General features: G+C 42.6%; 1 protein-coding gene across 2 annotated transcripts in view; it reads left to right on the top strand.

Annotated features, from left to right (window-relative positions):
• Window positions 1-2,161: 2,161 nt before the first annotated feature.
• Window positions 2,162-20,445, top strand: part of PDZD7 (PDZ domain containing 7) — a 56,489-nt gene continuing 38,205 nt past the window's right edge. For both annotated transcript variants that reach the window (XM_075842412.1, XM_075842413.1), the window contains exons 1-5: window positions 2,162-2,241; window positions 4,830-5,244; window positions 8,297-8,437; window positions 17,794-17,968; window positions 19,624-19,800. In XM_075842412.1, the coding sequence (XP_075698527.1) occupies window positions 5,052-5,244; window positions 8,297-8,437; window positions 17,794-17,968; window positions 19,624-19,800 (686 nt within the window). In that variant the 5' untranslated portion in view covers window positions 2,162-2,241; window positions 4,830-5,051. The remainder of the gene's footprint in view (window positions 2,242-4,829; window positions 5,245-8,296; window positions 8,438-17,793; window positions 17,969-19,623; window positions 19,801-20,445) is intronic.

The raw sequence follows: 20,445 nt of genomic DNA on the forward strand, positions 1-20,445 counted from the left end.
ATAGGGATGCGTAGCGGGCCCTCAGGCTTCTGGTGGTAACACTCCAATTTGTACACTACAAAATGGCTTATTTGTTTGTGGTAATTACTGATGTAGCAGAGCTGAGTAGGTTGCAACACTAGAGCTAACTTTGTAAATGGTACAGTTTATCGTAATGTTACAATGTAAAATGACAAATTTAGTCTGAAATAGCTGAAGGTTATATCTGGCTTGCAGCAATACAAGTATACATTTATCAAATTGCTATTTACTATTACTTATTGATCAGCTAAACGGGTTTTCCCATTAGTACAACCCCTGTCCATATATCCTATTAAGGCATGTGGGCATCATACAGGGAGGTCAACTGCTTGGGACCTTCCTCTATTAGTGCACTTCCCACTCTGTAGGACCATGCATAAAATAGCTTCCTATTCATTTAAAGGGGAACTAAACTTTCAAAAAACTTCTGACATGTCCTAGTGAGGTCAAAGGTTTTGATTGGTGGGGGTCCGAACACTGAGATCCCCACTGATCGCTTCTTCTGCTTCGTTTTAGCACTCATGTGAGCGCTGAGCCGCTGAGTTTCTGATTGGCTTTTCTCTGAAAGCCGAGCAATTTGTGCACAGGCTCAATAGAAAGTCTATGGGCCCGTACAAGAACTGCTCGGCTTTCCGAGAATAGCCGATCATAAACAAAGTGGCTCAGCGCTCAACACAGCGCTTCCATAGCTTCATTTCAGCTATCGGTGGAGGTCTCAGTGCTCAGACCACCACCAATCAAAACCTCTGACATGTCACTATGACATGTCAGAAGTTTTTAGAAAGTTTAGTTACCCTTTAAATCCGAGCCATGTAATACCAAATTTCTCCTGCAGAGTTCACCCGCATCTTCCCCCAGCGTTATCAACAGGTCCTTTTGTATAGAAGGAATCGTCGAGATGACACAACGCCTTCAAGTAACAGAAAAAGATTAGATTAGGTACTGGTAAAGGTTCTACATTTGGACAGTAGGAGAATGATGTTCAGAAATATTCCACCACAGATTTTGCTGCAAACCAGCAAATCCGCAAAAAAAATGTGCATAGCCTTCAGATTTTTCAACAGACAGATTTGCGTCAGAATTCACCCTTTCTATTGCAACTCCAGAACATAAAAGACATACAGCGGATTTAAAAATATACAGCAGGCCCTGGAATCCGCATTGGATTTTGAAAACCCCATTCACATGTATTGTATTGTAATTTTCGGTGTGGAATCTGCACCAAAAATGTGCAACAAATCCAACACATCTGAACTGGACATTATGTAGAAAAGGGGACATCATTTTAGGTCAATCATGTAGTACTTAGAGGAATAGAACCTACCGAAATATTTATGGAATATCCACAGGATATGCCATAAATGTCTGATAAATGCGGGTCTCAGCTATGGAACTTGCACACATTTGTAGAACAGGGGTCCCCTGACCACTGTCCAGGCTGGTGAGGTGGTCGCGCATGAGCAGGCTTGGCTGTTTTCGTAACACTCATTGGAATGAATGGAGAGAGCCACGCACATGCGCGGCCATCTATCTATTCATTCTCCCTCTAGATGTGGCTGCCTCACCGCTCTGCGCGGGGGTCGAGTTATCCCCATTCTTCAGATAGGTGCAGGCCCCAGAGCTGATGGCATATCGAGTGGATATGCCATAAATTTTTCAGTTAGAAAAAAAACCCCTTTAAATATATAGACTAATGCTATTACTGCAAAGTATGAAAGCAAAGTGACTTCAATAAAGCAGAGCTGCAATACCAGACACAACCCATTGGCAGATTTGGCGCTGTTTTTGGAAAAAAAAGCAACAATGTTTTTCTAATCCTGCACAACCCTTTTAAACTTTTGCACTTGATTGCTACGCTTTTTATTAAAACTCCACAACGTTTAGAGCATGTTTATTTCCATGTATGATATATTTGTGTATTTAAAATACATGCACACAAGGATGGACAGCGATTTATAATGAACGCTTGAATGATAAAATATCCAAATCTAGACTTTAAACCCCCAGGGAATCACCTTCTTCATCTCTATACATGTCTCCTTGCTTGTAGAAAGTCTGGCACATACAGTATTGCTCCTCCTATTGCTTGAGAACAGCCACTAGAGGGCGTTGCAGTGAACCTGTCATGTTGCACATGTACACTGCAGGCTTGTGATGTAACAGCATTCAGGGGAAGCAGCACAGCATCAGATTATCCATCTGCAAGAACAAATGTAAAAAGTAAGTGAATGTTCTGCATGTGAAACTTTGTCCTTCTCACGGAGTATTTGCACCAAAAATACTGTAGGTTCTTGAGCTTTAAAAGTTGCAAGTCCTTTGCTACAAGTTTGTCTAGTTTGGTGAGCCTGGCATCAGATCTAAAAACTGTATATTATTCCTGAACCTCTCGGTATATGCATTTGTATGTAATGAAACTGTTTGCACCCTACATGTAGTAGTAATAATACTCCAAAGACTACTACTCTGAGCGTGTTTCCCTTTTTCAGAGTCGAAACTGTTTATTGTATTGATACTATGCAAAATAATACCCAGCATTGTAAACAAGCCCTGAAGTGTTGTCTGATCTTAGATGCTACACTGTGTCTATTCACCAAAGCAAAGCAAGTTCTGGGTCATCCCAGTTCTTACCTAAATTCATCTACAGATGCCACACACTATTTAGGCATGGAGACTTGTAGCCCAAGGCAATGTGTGTGAATACGTCCTGAATTAGCAATTCTGCCTCCCATTACCCAACTTTAGCTTCTCTTTTTATCATGTGGAAACACAGGTGTAAGATCAAGTAACAAAACATACTAAAACATTTTAAGACAGACACACACAACAGTTATAAACCTTGCTTGGGTAATGTATGAATTGTCATTTCTTATTACAGATGTAGCAGAGCTTATTGAACATTTTAGGACTGCATCATTTTTTGACTGTCATAACTAACGGAGTTTATTTTTATTTTTTGTTTTCCCATCTAAGCAAGTTATGACATATCGTCACTTGCTGATCTATGGGGGTCCAACTACTGGGACACTCCCCGATTGCTGAATTTTTCCCTGCCCAGCACCACTCCCGAACAAGCAGTTCAGATACTTCAACTCAGCCCTACGCCCTTCTTCCATATTCAGTTTCTAATATAGAAAATATTTTTTTCTTTTAATATAATAGCCTTCTAAGCATGAATATATACTTGATTCATTATGAGAAGCCTTTGTTGCATTTCGACGGGGGGTAAATCATATAACTGGTTGCCAGAGTTCCTAACAGTATTGGATAAGTTCTATAGAGTTGAATTTGTCTATTCGTAACATAAGAAAACATTTCATGGACTTCTATATTGCGCAATACTTAGTTTGCATTGGGTGTCTAACCCTAATATGCTGGGATCTTCTCGTGGTAATTCTGTTGCGTCTCTCTCAGGAGTTTGAGGAAACATCATCCTATGGGAAGGTCAGTGGAGGAGTATATTCACATATGGGCTAAATGGAGAGGAATAGGTTAAATAGCTTCCATCCTTTGTATTTGTTATACAGTGCTATGAAGTGTAACAGCAACCTGTCATATGATCCAGCCCTGTCATCCTGCAGAGATGGGGGTTTGCAGCACACAAAGCTGCTACTACAACAAATTCAGTTGTATTGAGACATGAATGTAATATACACAGCAAAACACGCAACATGCTGATATATTTATATTATTATTATCATCATTATTTGTATCATTATTATACATTGTAAATATTTTATGGATGGAGAAGACTTGTAGTAAAATATTTTGGGGTTTTTATATTTGTATCTTTTTTTATTACAATTATTTGTTCATCTATAATACAGAAGTTTCAGATTAAATAATAATAAAATTTAGTCATAATCTAAATTTTGCAACCTAGTAGTCATCTGCTCCTCAGCTCTCCTTACTCGTAGTGCACAGGAAGCCAGAATCTCCTTTTAATTATTCACGTAGCCAGGTAGATCATCCAGGAGTGCCGCATGTACACCAGCATGACCTGGCTATCCTTTCTGAGCTACACTTCATGCCACCTTGCATCCAATTCTTACCTGCAGAGATTGGATAAAAAAATATATGTATCAAATATATGAAAGTTGCAAGTCAAACATGCCCCCCCCCCTTATAAGTACCAGTTTGAGAGGGCATCCTTGCTCAATACCCACCAGAAATGGCCCCTCTACAAAAGTGCTTGCCAGAGAGTGTCCCAGTCAGAGAGCCTTCAGAAACAATGCCTGTGAAGTGCCCCAGCCTAAAAGTGCCCCCATAAACTTCTTACAGTGCTACTCACAGGTCCAGTCTCCTATTGGCCAAAACTGCCCAAAAAAATATTGTGCCTTTCGGCAAATAGGAGGGTTGAAAGAAAACAGCGGACTCAAAGTTATGAGTCCGGTGTATTCATGAGGGGAGCGCTTCCTCCACCTGGCCTCGCCTTCACCGCCTCTCTCATTCATGACTGACGCGCTGCTTTGTAAGCAGCTACACAGCAGCCAGCTGTCAGTCACCGCCTAGAGGGGTGGAGGATGTGGTGAGAGGTGGAGGGAACGCGCCTCTCATGAATACACCGGACTCATAACGATCTGCATACACAGCGGCCCGTCAATCACAACCAAAAGGAGGAATGGGGGCTGAATGGAGGCGATACCCATGAATACACCGAGCCCTTCTATTAGTCAAAAGGCAATTTTTTTAATGCCGTTTTGGCTTCATAGAGAACTGACCTGTCCCTTTAATATATCGCCCCTTACCTAGAGCATCATATTGATCCACTTTAAGAAATGTCTAACAAAAATGTTTTTCCGTTCCTCCAGTTTAGGTCATGGTCATTTGTTGAATGGTACATTACAATGGCAAACACAGAATTTCCATTGATGGCCTGAAGACATGCTTCTTCTCAATATGTTCAGCATATATCTATTCTGGTGGGAGATGACATGAGGGCATTTCTTATTTACAAGCACACAGAAATTTCTTCACTCTCAGCATCTATCAGACACTAGGATCCCTATGACTGGCCCTCACGTCCCGCCGCCATGGCACATGCTATTGAAGTGGATGAAAGTGAGATGACCAATGATGACTTTCCCAGCAGTTCCAGGAGAGACTCCTCAATTAGAGCTCGGCGCTTATTTCGAAAGCTGAACAGACCGGGAAATGGTCACCCTAAAGGGCTGCGAACCACCTCTCCGATGGGAAGGGTGATATTGATAAATTCTCCCTTAGAAGGTAAGTCCTGGATACAATTCTCTGAAGTCCTAGTCCTGTGTGTTTAGTTATAATATTAATATTTTGTAGGACAATAAATTTTGCATAAACGTAGTGACTTTTTATCACGGAGAGGAATACAAAGACAATATATTTAGCGGATTTGGCCCAGCCATGAATGTTCACCCATTCATTTGAATGAGCGCCACGTAAAACTCTATTTCGTCTGCTGCAGGGGAAGAACTTGTTCACACAGTGTGTGTTCGACGCGTTTTTGACGCATTTTACGTGCCCAAAAAAAGCGTCAAAAACTCATGCTTTAAGCTTTTCATTGACATCAATAGAAAAGCACATTGTAGTGCATACGAAGGTGGTTTTTTTACGCGCGCGTGTTTAAAAAAATCTGAGGGTGATTCATTTCAATGGGCCCATGCACATGACTGTGGTTTCCACGGTCCGTGCATTGCCCAGGAGCCTGGACAGCAAAAAGATCGGACATGTCGTATTACAACCGCGTTTTGTGGTCCAGGCTCATAGAAAATAGTGCACGCGGCCATGTGCATGGCCCGCGTTTTGCGGGTGACACTCCGCGGCCGTCCGAGCCGGAAATCATGGCCGTGCACACCACTACGGTCATGTGCATGGGGCCTTAGTGTTTTTGGTGTCCTGGATATTCTTACAGCTCTAGTTTTTCCTTTTATTTTCGATATAGGCGGCACTAGATACCACTTCAATATGGTTGTTGATTGGATGTAATTGTCTACCATCTGTCCAGCTATTGCACACTTGCAACCTATGGTGGTTAAGCTGGTCATACATATTAGGGTATCTGCACACGATAACTGCAATTACGTCTGACAATACGGAGCTGATTTCAGAGAAAACAGCCTCTGATTTTCAGGCGTTTTTAAGGCTGGGTTTACACGACCATTTTACAGGCGTAAACGAGGCGTATTATGCCTCGATTTACGCCTGAAAATATGGCTCCAATACGTAATTTACACGTCGTCGTTTGACAGCTGTCAAACGACGACGCGTAAAATGACTGCCTCGTCAAAAGAAGTGCAGGACACTTCTTTGAACGTTTTTGGAGCCGTTTTCTCATAGACTCCAATGAAAACAGCTCCAAAAACGGACGTAAAAAACGCAGCAAAAAACGCGAGTTGCTCAAAAGACGTCTGAAAATCGGGGGCTGTTTTCCCTTGAAAACAGCTCCGTATTTTCAGAAGTTTTTAGTCACTAGATGTGCACATACCCTAAGGGTATGTGCACATGAGAAGTGGCTTTTACGTCTGAAAAGACAGACTGTTTTCAGGAGAAAACAGCTGCCTCGTTTCAGACGTAAAAGCTCCTCCTCGCATTATGCGAGGCGTCTTTGACGCCCGTAATCTTGAGCTGCTCTTCATTGACTTCAATGAAGAACGGCTCAAATTACATTGCAAAGAAGTGCCCTGCATATAATGTATATAAGTGTCCTGCACTTCTTTGCCGATGCAGTCAATTTACGCGTCGTCGTTTGACATATGTCAAACGACGACGCGCAAATGAAAGGGCGTCGGCACAGTACGTCGTCAAACCCATTCAAATGAATGGGCAGATGTTTGCCGACGTATTGTAGCCGTATTTTCAGACGTAAAACGAGGCATAATACGCCTCGTTTACGTCTGAAAATAGGTCGTGTGAACCCAGCCTAAAGCTGAAAATGAAATTTGGAGCTTCTTTTGAGGCTTCTTTTCAGACGTTTTTTGAGGCGTTTTTGAAGCTGTTTTCAATAGAGTCAATGAAAAACGGCTCCAATTACGTCCCAAGAACTGTCCTGCACTTCTTTTGACGAAGCTGTATTTTTACGTGCCGTCGTTTGACAGCGACGCGTAAAATGACAGGTCGTCGGCACAGTACATCGTAAAGCCCATTGAAAGTAATGGGCAAATGTTTGCCGACGTATTGGAGCCGTTTTTTCAGACGTAATTTGAGGCGTAAAACGCCTCCATTACGTCTGAAAATAGGTAGTGTGAACCCAGCCTTAGATAAAAATCTGTGGTTTCAGCCAGGTGTATGGCAGTGGCTCATTCCCCTTCTTCACAGTTAGGCCGGATTCACACGAGCGTAGTTTTGCACGTGCAAAAGTTACTTAACAGCTCCGTGTGTCAGCCCCGTATGATGTGCGGCAGCGTGATTTTCGCGCAGCCGCCATCATTATGACACTCCGTTTGGATATTTGTAAACAGAAAAGCATAGTTTTACTGCTGTTGCGCGAATCACACTCGTCCCACGGAAATGCTTCCGTGTGGTGCGCGTGACTTTCACGCACCCATTGACTACGCACAAAGAACGGACATGTCGTGAGTTATTCGCAGCGGACTAACGCTGCGTAAAAATCACTGACAGTCTGCACTACCCCATAGACTAATATAGGTCCGTGCGAGGCGCGTGAAAATCACGTGCGTTGCATGGACGTATATCCCGTTTGTCTGAATAAGCCCTTGGGGTATGTTCACACGGCCTATTTTCGGCCGTTTTTCGGGCCGTAAACGCCCGAAAAATCGACGGAATGTTTTTCAAGGCGTTTTTTTACGCCGTAAAAAACACAGCGAAAATCGCAAGTGGCACAAAAAAATTCTCAAAATCAGGAGCTGTTTTCTCTTGAAAACAACTCCGTATTTTGAGACGTTTTTGACTCTGCGTGTGAACATACCCTTAGGCCATGACCACACACAGAGTTGTGATGCAGTATTTGGCTCCGTTTTTTGAGACACACACAAGAGTGGACACCAAAGAACGGAGATGCATCAGTCTTTTCTATACACCTTTTCTTTCCTTTAGATCCACTTCTGGCTTTGGTTAAAAAATATTGCACCAAAAAACTGCATCAAAAACTCTGTGTGTGATTTTACCCTTAAAAAAAAACATGTACACTCGAGCGTGCATGGTTATGGTGATGTCGAGAAGAATAGTTGTCGGCAGATAGCTAACTCACTTTTTATTTTTACGTTTTGCCCAAAATTTCTTGCCTGCTGTGTAGCCTTATGCAAAAATCTCACAAAAAGCATCTAATAGCTCGATCTCTTTGCAGCCAACAGTGATGAAAGTGATTCAATCCTCGCCATCACAGTAGATAAAACTCCTGATGGAAGATTGGGCTTCAGCGTTCGGGGCGGCTCAGAACATGGGCTGGGGATCTTTGTCAGTAAAGTGGAAGAAGGAAGCAGTGCTGGTAAGATTCATGTATATACTACGTATATAACTTGTGTGTCTGTGGGTGCAACAAAATCTGCTACGTGTGACCGCACCCTAAGGCCGGGTTCCAACGTAGCGTAAACGCTGCAGAATTTCCGCAACGGAATTGTATGCGGAAAATCTGCAGCATTTATAGTAGCAGCAAAGTGGATGCGATTCAGAAAATCTCATGCCCACGCTGCGGAAAAAAACGCAACGTATACGTTAATAATTTAATTCCAAAACAGATCCATTTATTCTGCGTTTTTGTTGATTTTTCTGTTGCGGGTTTTCCCTATTGAATTAAATGGGGATGCAAAACCCGCAATAGAAAAGCCAGCGACTTTTGCGGCATATTCGCAGCTCCGTGGCATATCCGGGATAAAACATCATCCCAGGGGGCCGGCCTGCTAGCAGCCTGGCTATGTTTTGCCGTTTTCAGCAGAGGACTTTCCAGGAGAAAAACTGCACCACAGTTTGGTGCGGTTTTTCTACTGGAATTCCCTGCGGCGCACAGAGCGGATACGCTACATGCTTTTACGCAGCGTATCCACCCTGTGTGAACTCAGCCTAAGGCTGGGTTCACACGAGCACATTAACGTCCGTAATGGACGCACGTATTTCGGCCGCAAGTCCCGGACCGAACTCACTGCAGGGAGCCGGGCTCCTAGCATCATAGTTATGTACGACGCTAGGAGTCCCTGCCTCGCTGCAGGACAACTGTCCCGTACTGTAATCATGTTTTCAGTACAGGACAGTAGTTCTACGGAGAGGCAGGAACTCCTAGCGTCGTACATAAGTATGATGCTAGGAGCCCGGCTCCCTGCAGTGAGTTCGGTCCGGCACTTCCGGCCGAAATACGTCCGTCCATTACGGACGTTAATGTGCTCGTGTGAACCCAACCTAATAGTAATATTATTGCAGTGTAAATTTGTTGCAGATTTTGCGTGAGTTTTTTTTTTAACCTAAACATAAGAAATATATAAAGGAAGACGTTATAGGTCTCCTCTCCTGGATCCATTCTGGTTTTGGCTAAAAATAAAGCATGCAAAATCTGCAGCAAATCAAGAGTCTTGAAGATGGGTGTTTTTTGTTATTGCTTGATATTGTCATTGGCGTTGAAATGCTACCACAATGAATATGCTATATATGCTGTATATGCTGTATATGCTGTGTGTAGATATTTCTAGTGTCTGATACCTGTCAATGCAACTTGAGCTTTTGCCAGATTTTGTCATTTGTAAGAGCAATATGCATTTTTATGCATTGGCACAGATTTACTAATACTCTCTTAGACGGTGTAAACTTAGACCAGGCGGTCACAAGATGCGCCAAATTTTTCAAAGTGGTGCATGATAAATTTGGCACATCTAGTTAGACGCTCTTCTCTTCCTTAGGCCTTATTCACACGAATCTGTTAAACGTCCGTGTGACAGCCGTTGAAACAACGGCCATCACACGGACCTATTTAATTCATTGTGGCCGTCACATGGACCCATATAATTTCAACGGACCGCATGAAGGGTCCGTGAGAAAGTAGGACATGTCCTATTTTTTGACACTTCATGCATCCCTCCATAGACTCTAATCTATGGGGGATGTGTGATATCACGTCCCGCAGCGCAGAGCACGGATGCACCTTGGACGTGAAAAACGGCCGTGTGAATCAAGCCTAATTCAACCTCTTGGTTATCTATAATAAAATCTGTCTAACGGATACGTCATGCAAAGTGGTCATGAGAGTTCATGATGTATAGTCTATGGGTGATGGAGGCCACTGTTAGGCATTCGTTTAACGCATACGTCACCCTTAGGCTATAATAGCTATAGCGGATGCCTGTGATTGATGCCATAACTTGGTATCGGTTACCCATAGGCTATCAAATATGTTAAACATATCATTTAATGTATACTTTTTCTTTTTGTAATATACTGACGTATACCGACCAGACAGATGCAAAAAGAACGTTCTTTGAGCCTGCGCCTGACAATGAACCTCCATCCTATGGACACGTTTAGTGTGTATGTTGGGAACTTTCCAGTCGTAAACACGCTAAACGTAAACCAGAAAACGTGATGTGAACAGGGCTTAACTCTGGACAATGTCTATTTGTTTGAAGACTATTTAGAGCCTAAAACAAAGAAATGATACCCAGATGTAAACCTATCAGATATATGTGAAATGACCTTCCTTTGGCAGATATTTATCACCTATTTGAACAGCACATTACATGTTCGTAAACTTTTTTTTGGGTGGCCAAATGTGATGTGGACAAAGTCTAAAGACCCTTTTACAAAGGCCAATGATCTGGCGACCGCTCGTTCCCGATCCTTGTCCTGTGTAAACAGAGCAGCGATCAGCCAACAAATGAGGAAACGCTGGATTGTCAGCTAATCGGATCAATTATTTATCCAGAAAAATGGTTGCTTGATATGAGCACATTTGCTGCCTACAAGATGCAAATGTATGGGGATGAGCAATAATTTCAACGATCGTTCATCGGCATACATTCTGGTCATTCATTCATTTGAATGGAGCCAACGCGCGCCGATCGCATGCTGTATTGTACACCGGCTCTCATTTACCAGGCAAAAAAATCGCCCCCTGTAAAAGGGTCCTAAGCTGTGTCCTGATTTGACGGTCGGGTCAGATTTCAGCAAAGTGTGCCTTCTAATAGGAGATGGGATAACAGGCAAATGACTGCAGGCGTTACTTCACACGACAATATTTCTGCAGCACTCCAGGGTGCGTCTAGATTTCCTTTTGGGGTTTCCTGCTATGTTTTTTCCTTGTGCCAACCCCAGAAAATGGCAGAGATGGGTTATGGGTCAGTGTGGCCCAGACCAGCAAGTCAGATCCCCTCTTCGTATTGCAATATGCTTGGGAAAAATAGTCCCAATTCATTTTTTAATATTCAAGGAAGGCAACCCCTTTTTAAAATCATAGCCACGGTCTCTGATCTCCGGCGTTCAGCTGTTATGACTGGAGGGACCCGTGTCTGGCCATACATTTTTCCTGCAGTGGCTCGTCCCAGCCATTCAAATGAATGCATAAACAGGACCGGCCCACCGGATCAGGAGTCGTTTTTACCAAGCAGAAGACCCCTCTTTATGATGTAGGGTATATGGAAAGGGGTTGTTATCCCTTTTAATTACAATGTAACATTTGGTGTCTGTGATATTTTTCTGCAGATGTGAACACTACTTATATACCAGTATATTCCATGTAGCTGTAGCCGAACCGTACAGATAAATAGATTTAAATGCACATCAATACATAATCATTAGGAAAATAAAAATCATAAAAACAATTAAAGTAAACAAAGAGGAGCGAAACTGCTGTCTGTAACTTCTATAACAGACCGGTTCACATCAGGCGGCAGCACAAAGAATGAATCTTTAACGCTACACTAGACGGAAAAAATATTTTACACTGCAAAGAAGATTAACCAGAATCATGCAAAATATAAACGCACTTACTTATTTAGTCTGGCATCATTGGGACCAAATGTGAAACTTTGGCCTTATTCACACGAACATGTAAAAACGTCCGATATCGCGTCCCGCAGCGCAGAGCACAGATGCACCTCGGACGTAAAAAACAGGCATTTTTCACGTCCGAGATGCGCAACGCCTGTGTTAATCTAGCCTTAGGCCTCCCACACATGAGCGTGTTCGGTCCGTGATATACGGTCTGTATGTCGGCCGCAAGTCCCAGACCGAACACAGTGCAGGGAGCCGGGTTCTAGCATCATAGTTATGTACAATGCTCGGAGTCCCTGCCTCGCTGCAGGACAACTGTCCCGTACTGTAATCATGTTTTCAGTACGGGACAGTAGTTTCACGGAGAGGCAGTGAAACCTAACGTCGTAGATAACTATGATGCTAGAACCCGGCTCCCTGCACTGTGTTCAGTCCAGGAAATACTTCTGACATACTGACCGTATATCATGGACCGAACACGCTGGTGTGAATCCGGCCTTAGTTGTATACTCTGTGTTATAAATGCTCACTATTTTTAAAATCTCTGCTTAGTGTCCGTGAATGGAAAACCTTCATGACTTAAAGGGAATGTGTTGCCAGAAAAACATGTTTTTTTTTTTTTTAATTAAACATTTAGGCCTCATTTACACGAGCGTATTATACGCGCGTGCGACGCGCGTGCTTTTCACGCGTGTCGTACGCACCTATAATAGTCTATGGGGCTGTTTAGACGATGCGTGAATTGCGCTCAGCGCGTGTGCGTAGAAAAAAACTCACGACATGTTCTATAATCGTGCGTTTTTCGCGCACTCACGCACCCATTGAAGTCAATGGGTGCGTGAAAACCACGCATGCCGCACGGAAGCACTTCCGTGCGAACTGCGTGATTCGCGCAAGAGCTGTCAAACTCCTGAATGTAAACAGAAAAGCACCACGTGCTTTTCTGTTTACAAACATCCAAACGGAGTGTCAAATTCGAGATGAGCGCACCGAACTTCACCGGGTTCGGCCAAACTCGTTTTGACCGAAACCGGTAAAAAATGTTCGGGTACGCGACGTCAGGAGACAGTCACTGTCCACGGTGCTGAAAGCGTTAAACTGGTTCAGCACCATGGACAGTGACTTCCGCTCCGAATATCCATGAACCTGTAAAAAAAAAAAGACGTTCGGACTTACCGATAACTCCGGTCCGACCTCCCGGGATGACAGTTAAGTCCAAGTGACAGCTGCAGCCAATCACAGGCCAAGCACAGGCTGCAGCCAATCACAGGCTGCAGCGGTCTCATGGACTGCGGCGTCATCCTGGGAGGTGGGGCCGGATGACAAGAGAGGGACGCGTCACCAAGGCAACGGCCGGGAGCCCGGACTGGGGGAAGCAGGAAGTTCTTGGTAAGTATGAAAGTCTTTTTTTATTCACAGGTTGGTGTATATTGTGTTCGGCATTCACTGTCGAGGGTGCTGAAAGAGTTACTGCCGATCAGTTAGCTCTTTCAGCACCTTGGACAGTGACGGGCGTCGACTAGCCTCATCTCTATGATGGCGGCTGCGCGGAAATCACGCAGCCGCGCATCATACACGGATGACACACGGAGCTGCCAAGTGCCTTTTGCGCGCGCAAAACGCAGCGTTATTTGCGCGCGCAAAACGCACACGCTCGTGTAAATGAGGCCTAAGTGTGTACGTGATTAAACATTGTTCAAATTTTTTTTATTTTTTTCACGAGTCGGGAAATATTATAAATTAGATTCTAATTTATAATATTTCCCATTGCTGGTCACTAGATGGAGCTATTCCCAAAATTGCAGCATTGCAAAATTGGGTAAAAAGCCCTCGCTCTAGTGAGCTCTCAGCATCCCCCCCACTCCTTTATCCTAGCTAGTGCCGGGATAAACGAGGGGTTTGAACGGTCTATCCTCCTACACTGTGTGTCGCCATTTTTTGAGCTAACACACAGTGTAGTAGGTTTACATACAGTAGTAAACGTACACGAACATACATTGAAATCTCTTACCTGCTCCTGCCGCCGCGGCTCCCTCCGGCCCGTCCGCTCCGTCTGCTGCCGCTGGTCCAAGTGCACAAGTCCGGAAGCCGCGACCGGAAGTAGTAATCTTACTGTCCGGGCGCGACTTCCGGTCCACAGGAAAATGGCGCCGGACGGCGCCAATTTCAAATTGGACTGTGTGGGAGCGGCGCATGCGCAGTTCCCACACAGACGGCGTACACAGAAGTGGATGGGACGGGAGCCGTTCGCAGTCCCTATGGGACTGTGGCTGCCGTATTCCATGTCTGTATGTGTCGTTAATCGACACATACAGAAATGGAACAAAAAATGGCAGCCCCCATAGGGAAGAAAAAGTGTAAAAATAAGAAAAAGTAAAACACAAACACACAAATAAATATAAACGTTTTTAATAAAGCACTAACATCTTTAACATATGAAAAAAAAAATTGTGATGACACTGTTCCTTTAAATTCACAGGCTAAAAAAGTGTCCAGACCAAGTTTTGACCACATGTTGTAATTCACTGACATTGTAAAAAACAGGGATTTTGCTGATACCCTCACTTATTTATTATATACAAAGTGAGTTAGAGGGAACCACAAAGGTGTATACCACCAATAATTGCTTATTAAATTATTTGGGAAAAAGGAAGAGAGGAAAAGAACTGTGGTTCTAGTAGGAAATAAAAATAATAAACTTTATTAATATATTTATGTTAAAATAATTCTATCTTTTTCAATGTAGTTCAAAAATAATTAGCAGTGCAGAAGACCCCTTGTCCTGCACTTAAAGAACAAAATTTGTCTTGTATATGTTTAATTGTAAGTTGCTACTATCATACAATATCAAATTGGACTTTATTGCTTACTAGAGTGAGTAAAGATCTGACTACACTGGTATGTTATGTGCACTACGTGTTTCAGCACTGGCTGTCAGTCTCTGAACATTGTATCTGCTGTTCTGTGTACACTGATAGTTGCAATGTTCCTGTTAGTAAATAGACATTGTATCAATTCCTTGGTTCTATGCTATGCACTGTTTGTGTCAATGTTGGCTAGCTAGTTCATAGAAATGTAAGGTTATTTAAATGCTCGTATTTACAAAAAAAATCAGCACTTGCTGCTAGTTGATATTCTCAAGATTGAATTAGGGTATGTGCACACACACTAATTACGTCCGTAATTGACGGACGTATTTCGGCCGCAAGTCCCGGACCGAACAGAGTGCAGGGAGCCGGGCTCCTATCATCATAGTTATATACGATGCTAGGAGTCCCTGGCTCGCTGCAGGACAACTGTCCCGTACTGTAATCATGTTTTCAGTACGGGACAGTAGTTCCACGGAGAGGCAGGGACTCCTAGCATCGTACATAAGTATGATGCTAGGAGCCCGGCTCCCTGCACTGTGTTCGGTCCGGGACTTGCGGCCGAAATACGTCCGTCAATTACGGACGTAATTAGTGTGTGTGCACATACCCTTACTGTTGGAGTATCGTGCTGGATTTTATAAAGTGTCTATTTTACAATTGTTATGTTAATATAACAGTTCACATTTGTTTGTTATGCCACGCTGGTCATTTCTACCAGAAATAGCAGTGATGCGGTTACCTGTGTGAATGAGCACTACAGGGAGTGCTCTGATTCTTAATTGCTCAATGTCAGTTCCCACCCTGCGTTTGTGAGAAGCTGTGAATAGCAAGACTCTAAATGACGGCACTTTATAATGTTAGAATGAATGAAAGGTTTTGTGTTCCACTTTTGCAAGTGACATGCACCTACGATCCTCGTATTAGGGAATAGCAGCAATGCAGTGATCTAGCTAGGTAGCCTTTACGTAGGTGAACTTAGTGAGTGCTATAAAATTAATTAGAAATGCACTTGCTAATGTGCTCTATTAGTTATCTGCTCTCTGTTTATTATCACCGTGTTCACGGAGAGGCAGTGAATAGCAGCACAATGTTAAATTAGCTGGCCTCTATACGTCAGCTGGCTTAGTTAGTGCTGTCAGGGATTTTACCCTGCAGCGTCTTTCATGATACTCGCACCACTCTCCTATAAGGAGCAGCGCTTTTGCTTTTAAGTCGTTGCCGACTATTGATTGATATTTGTAGGTAGCATTCGATTAAGCTAGGACCTTCAACATTGAATTAGTTAGTATGTCTGGACACCCGACGCGCGTTTCGCCGGCATTCCGGCTTCCTCTTGGGGTCCCCAATTTGATATTGTATGATAGTAGCAACTTACAATTAAACATATACAAGACAAATTTAGTTCTTTAAGTGCAGGACAAGGGGTCTTCTGCACTGCTAATTATTTTTGACTTACATTGAAAAAGATAGAATTATTTTAACATAAATATATTAATAAAGTTTATTATTTTTATTTCCTGTAATTCACTGACATTAAGCAGAGATCTTGAAAATTGTGAGGAAATTAAACACAAATGCCAGTCTTAGACAAAAACCTGCTGGAGTAAGATGTGACAAATTTATTAATAAGCGCACGCCTCTTAATAAATTTGTCGCATCTTGGGCTGTTTGTGGGCCACAAACTGAAATCTACTGGTCGTCTCGCCCTCTCCTGGTAAGCCCCTCACACTTCAATAAAAAGTCTGAGCCTGTACTCCGATACATCGGCTTTCTGGAAAAAGCCGAACAGATATGAAACAGCTGAGCTACTGCCGCTTCGTTTTAGCGATTGGTGGGAGTTTCAGTGCTCGGACCCCCACCAATCCAAACTTCTGACATGTCACTATGACGTGTCAGAAGTTTGCTGAACGTTTAGTTACCCTTTAAGCCAAAACCAGATATCCATCCAGGGGAGGAGACACCTTAAGGCTTTCCTTTATACATTTCTTCTGTTTTGGTTCCGTTCTTGGTTTTGGCTTAAAAAATGCATGCAAAATCTGCACTGTGTGAAAAAGGCATTAATGTTCTCCAAAGTATAGTATAGAATGTTTAGAGACTTTTTATTGTACAATGATTAAGCTTTAGGGTATGTTCACACGGGCTATTTTCAGCTGCTTTTCGGGCCGTAAACGGCCCGAAAGATGGCTGAGAAGTCGGAAGCAGAATGCCTACAAATATCTGCCCATTGAGGTCAATGGGAAATATGACTTTCTGTTCCGACGGGGCGTTATTTTACGCCTCTTTTTCAAATAACGGCGTGTAAAAAGACGCCCTGTAAAAAGTGCATGTCCCTTCTTGAGCCATTTTTCATTGATTCCATGAAAAAAACGCTCCAAAATCGGCCGTAAAAAATGCAGCCAAAAACGCTTGGTGATTAAAAAACGGCTGAAAATCAGGAGCTATTTTCCCCTGAAAACAGCTCCGTATTTTCAGACGTTTTTTATTAAGCGTGTGAACACACCCTCAGACTCCTTTAAATGTTTAATACTGGGAAGTGATGCCATCTTTCCCGTCTTGCAGTTAACTGGATACAATGCACTGATGTCAGCGGTGTGTCAATTACGTGTGAAAATGTTGTAGTTTTGTAGAATTTACAGATTATTTGTTGCAGTGAGATACCAGCACTAGGTGGAAGGAGTCCGGCGTATTCATGAGCTGCCGCTCCCCCCGGCCCCGCCTTCGCCGCTGATTCACAACTTTCTCCCAAGGCACAGTCCAACCCTGCTCCTCGAGAATAAATCTCCGGGAAGGGTAGTTGAGAAATAACTTTACAGAAAGCAGCATGTATTGGTTTCTTTAAATTATGTTTTTATGAAGACCGAACATGTGCAGAACTTTATATTTCCAAAAAAAACAAATCTCTCCCTATGTAGGTTAATGAACATAAAGAGCAAGGAGTGTGTCCTAGCAGTACATAGGGTATAACAATAGGGTATAACATGTTTTTAATCTATACCTGCAGATCTATCTGGACTCTGTGTTGGCGATAAGATTGCAGAGGTGAATGGTATCAGTTTAGAAAGTATAACCATGGGAAGCGCTGTCAAAGTTCTGACCGGGAACAACCGTCTACGTATGATGGTGAGACGGATGGGAAAAGTGCCAGGGATTAAGTTCTCCAGAGAAAAGACCACATGGTAAGCAGAGCCGTACTCTTCACTCACATCCTCCCAGTCATTGTCAGCCATTCTAGGTAACCAAAAATCACAATGTATCACCTCTATGGACCGAAGAGAGCGTGTCAAGTTCATTAGAGTATCACAGTATCTGGTATCAACACAGTACAAGGGCTCGTGTGAGCATGAACTCTGACCAGAAAAAAATGCAACTCAAAGACGATATTCTCAGTCTGTGATGTCTTTAGACTGTAAACAGGCTTATTTAACCCTATGAAGCCGGGTGTGCAGAAGTGCAATAAGTAACCCATGGAACCCATGTCCATTTTAAGATTGTGATAACTCCACAACTTTTTGAATTACCCTCAGTATGTTACTGGCCGTAGACAAGTTGAAGACTAAATATACAAACACGTGGCTGTGGTGAAATTTAATGCATAAAGGAAAACGATCTTTAAAGTAAACGTCCGCTCTTCAATACTATTTTTTTAGTATTCTATCTAAATGAGTAAAACATTCTGTGCTTATTCATTTTTTAATGTATCTTTCTAACCGTCAGGGCTTTGTATTTCTGAACTTGAACTAAATCCCCTGCATAGTCTTAAATTTAAAAGATAACATTCTGGCTGCCTGTAGACGCCACTAGAGTGAGCTCAGGAGTTTACTGCATACTGTTATCCATTAAACTCAATGAAAAGAGTATGCGGTATGCTCAATCTGCATTGGCTCTTCTGGTTCTCCTCTAATCCCTTAGGCCTCATACAATGTGCATTTTGGCCTGAAATATGGTGTGCAGTATAGAACCGTATTGCATTCAGGACTGTGCCATATTCGATGTATATATTGCACAGCATAACCCCCATGAACATCACCCAGTGAGCATGTTACAGGCTTTCTTTATGCAAACTCCACATAAAAAAACACAGCTGTTTACTGCTGTACGTAAACATGGCACTGCGCCTGTATTGAAATGGTGGCTTGTGTGTGTGTCCTGCCTTTATATGTGCCACAGTTGTTCTAGCAATTCTGTAGTTCTAGGATTGTGTTCATGAATCAGTAGGCAAAGGATGCCACCTTTCAGATGCTACAGGACATGGGGTTGAGGGAGGACACACTAAAAGTGGATTTAAATGAAAATATGAATATTATTACATCAATTGTAAACTGTATTAGTATTGTAGATTGGTATTAGTATTGGAATCAAAGTGTATGGAGTAGGGCTGAAATCGTAGGATGTCTTAAAACTTTCCAAAACTATTAACATCTTTGGAAAGATATAATAAAAATACCACAACCATCATTGATATTAGGTGGATCCTGTGTGTCAGAGAAATGCAGGACCCACTCTCAGCCGAGCCGCCAGTTCATCTGAACCAACGGAATCGGCTGGGAGAGAATGATACAGCCTCTATGTATGCAGGATAGATAGAAGCTGTATCGCATACAGTAAAAAAAAAATTTTTTTTAGAAAAATCAACTAGAAAATTGATTTAAAACACATTTATTTAATAAAAAAAAAAAAAAAAATTCATTTAAAGGTGTACATAGCCTTTAATGTTCAATGTAGGAAACAGTCCTTGCACTTCATGGCTATGGTATTTATAAAATAATCTACTATGTGGTGCTTGTTTTATTATTGCCTTTACATTTGTTAATAAATGTCCCTATTATCTCAGGGTAGATGTACTAAATAAGAGACTGATAGTCGAGAGGGGAAGTTCGACACCGTCCGACAGCAGCTCTGAAGATGGGATGAGAAGGATTGTTCATCTCTACACGTCCTCTGATGACAGCTGCTGGGGGTTTAACATCAGAGGGGGGAAAGAATTTGGACTTGGGATCTTTGTTTCCAAGTAAGTCGAGATGGCACAAAATATTCTTTCACGTAATAGTTCGTAGATTGGCTTGTTACATCTGTTTTGTTTTTGTTTGGTTTTTTTTTTGCATTTGTTTGCACCATCCATAAGCAAAACCCTTTTTTAATTCACTGAGTCGTAATGTTTGTAAGACCTATTTACTAAAGTCATTCAGGTACTAAGTGCCCACCTTGTGTCTTATTTTATTTATTTATTTATTTTTACAGCTCTGTATTTTTTCAGGAGTATTTTCTGACCGATTTTAGCTACAAATGCAAAGCAAAACCAAATCTATCATGCAGTCTATGCCAGTTTTTGACCAGTGTATTTTTCATGCTCCATTGGCTTTTGGCAAACCACAAGCCCAAGGGTATGTTCACACGAGGTCATTACGTCCGTAATTGACGGATGTATTTCGGCCGCAAGTACCGGACTGAACACAGTGCAGGGAGCCGGGCTCCTAGCATCATAGTTATGTACGATGCTAGGAGTCCCTGCCTCGCTGCCGGACAACTGTCCTGTACTGTAATCATGTTTTCAGTACGAGACAGTTGTCCGGCAGCAAGGCAGGGACTCATAGCATCGTACATAACTACGATGCTAGGAGCCCGTCTCCCTGCACTGTGTTCGGTCCGGTACTTG

This window comes from Rhinoderma darwinii, chromosome 11 (assembly GCF_050947455.1).
Source record: "Rhinoderma darwinii isolate aRhiDar2 chromosome 11, aRhiDar2.hap1, whole genome shotgun sequence".
NCBI classification, from domain to species: Eukaryota; Metazoa; Chordata; class Amphibia; order Anura; family Rhinodermatidae; genus Rhinoderma; species Rhinoderma darwinii.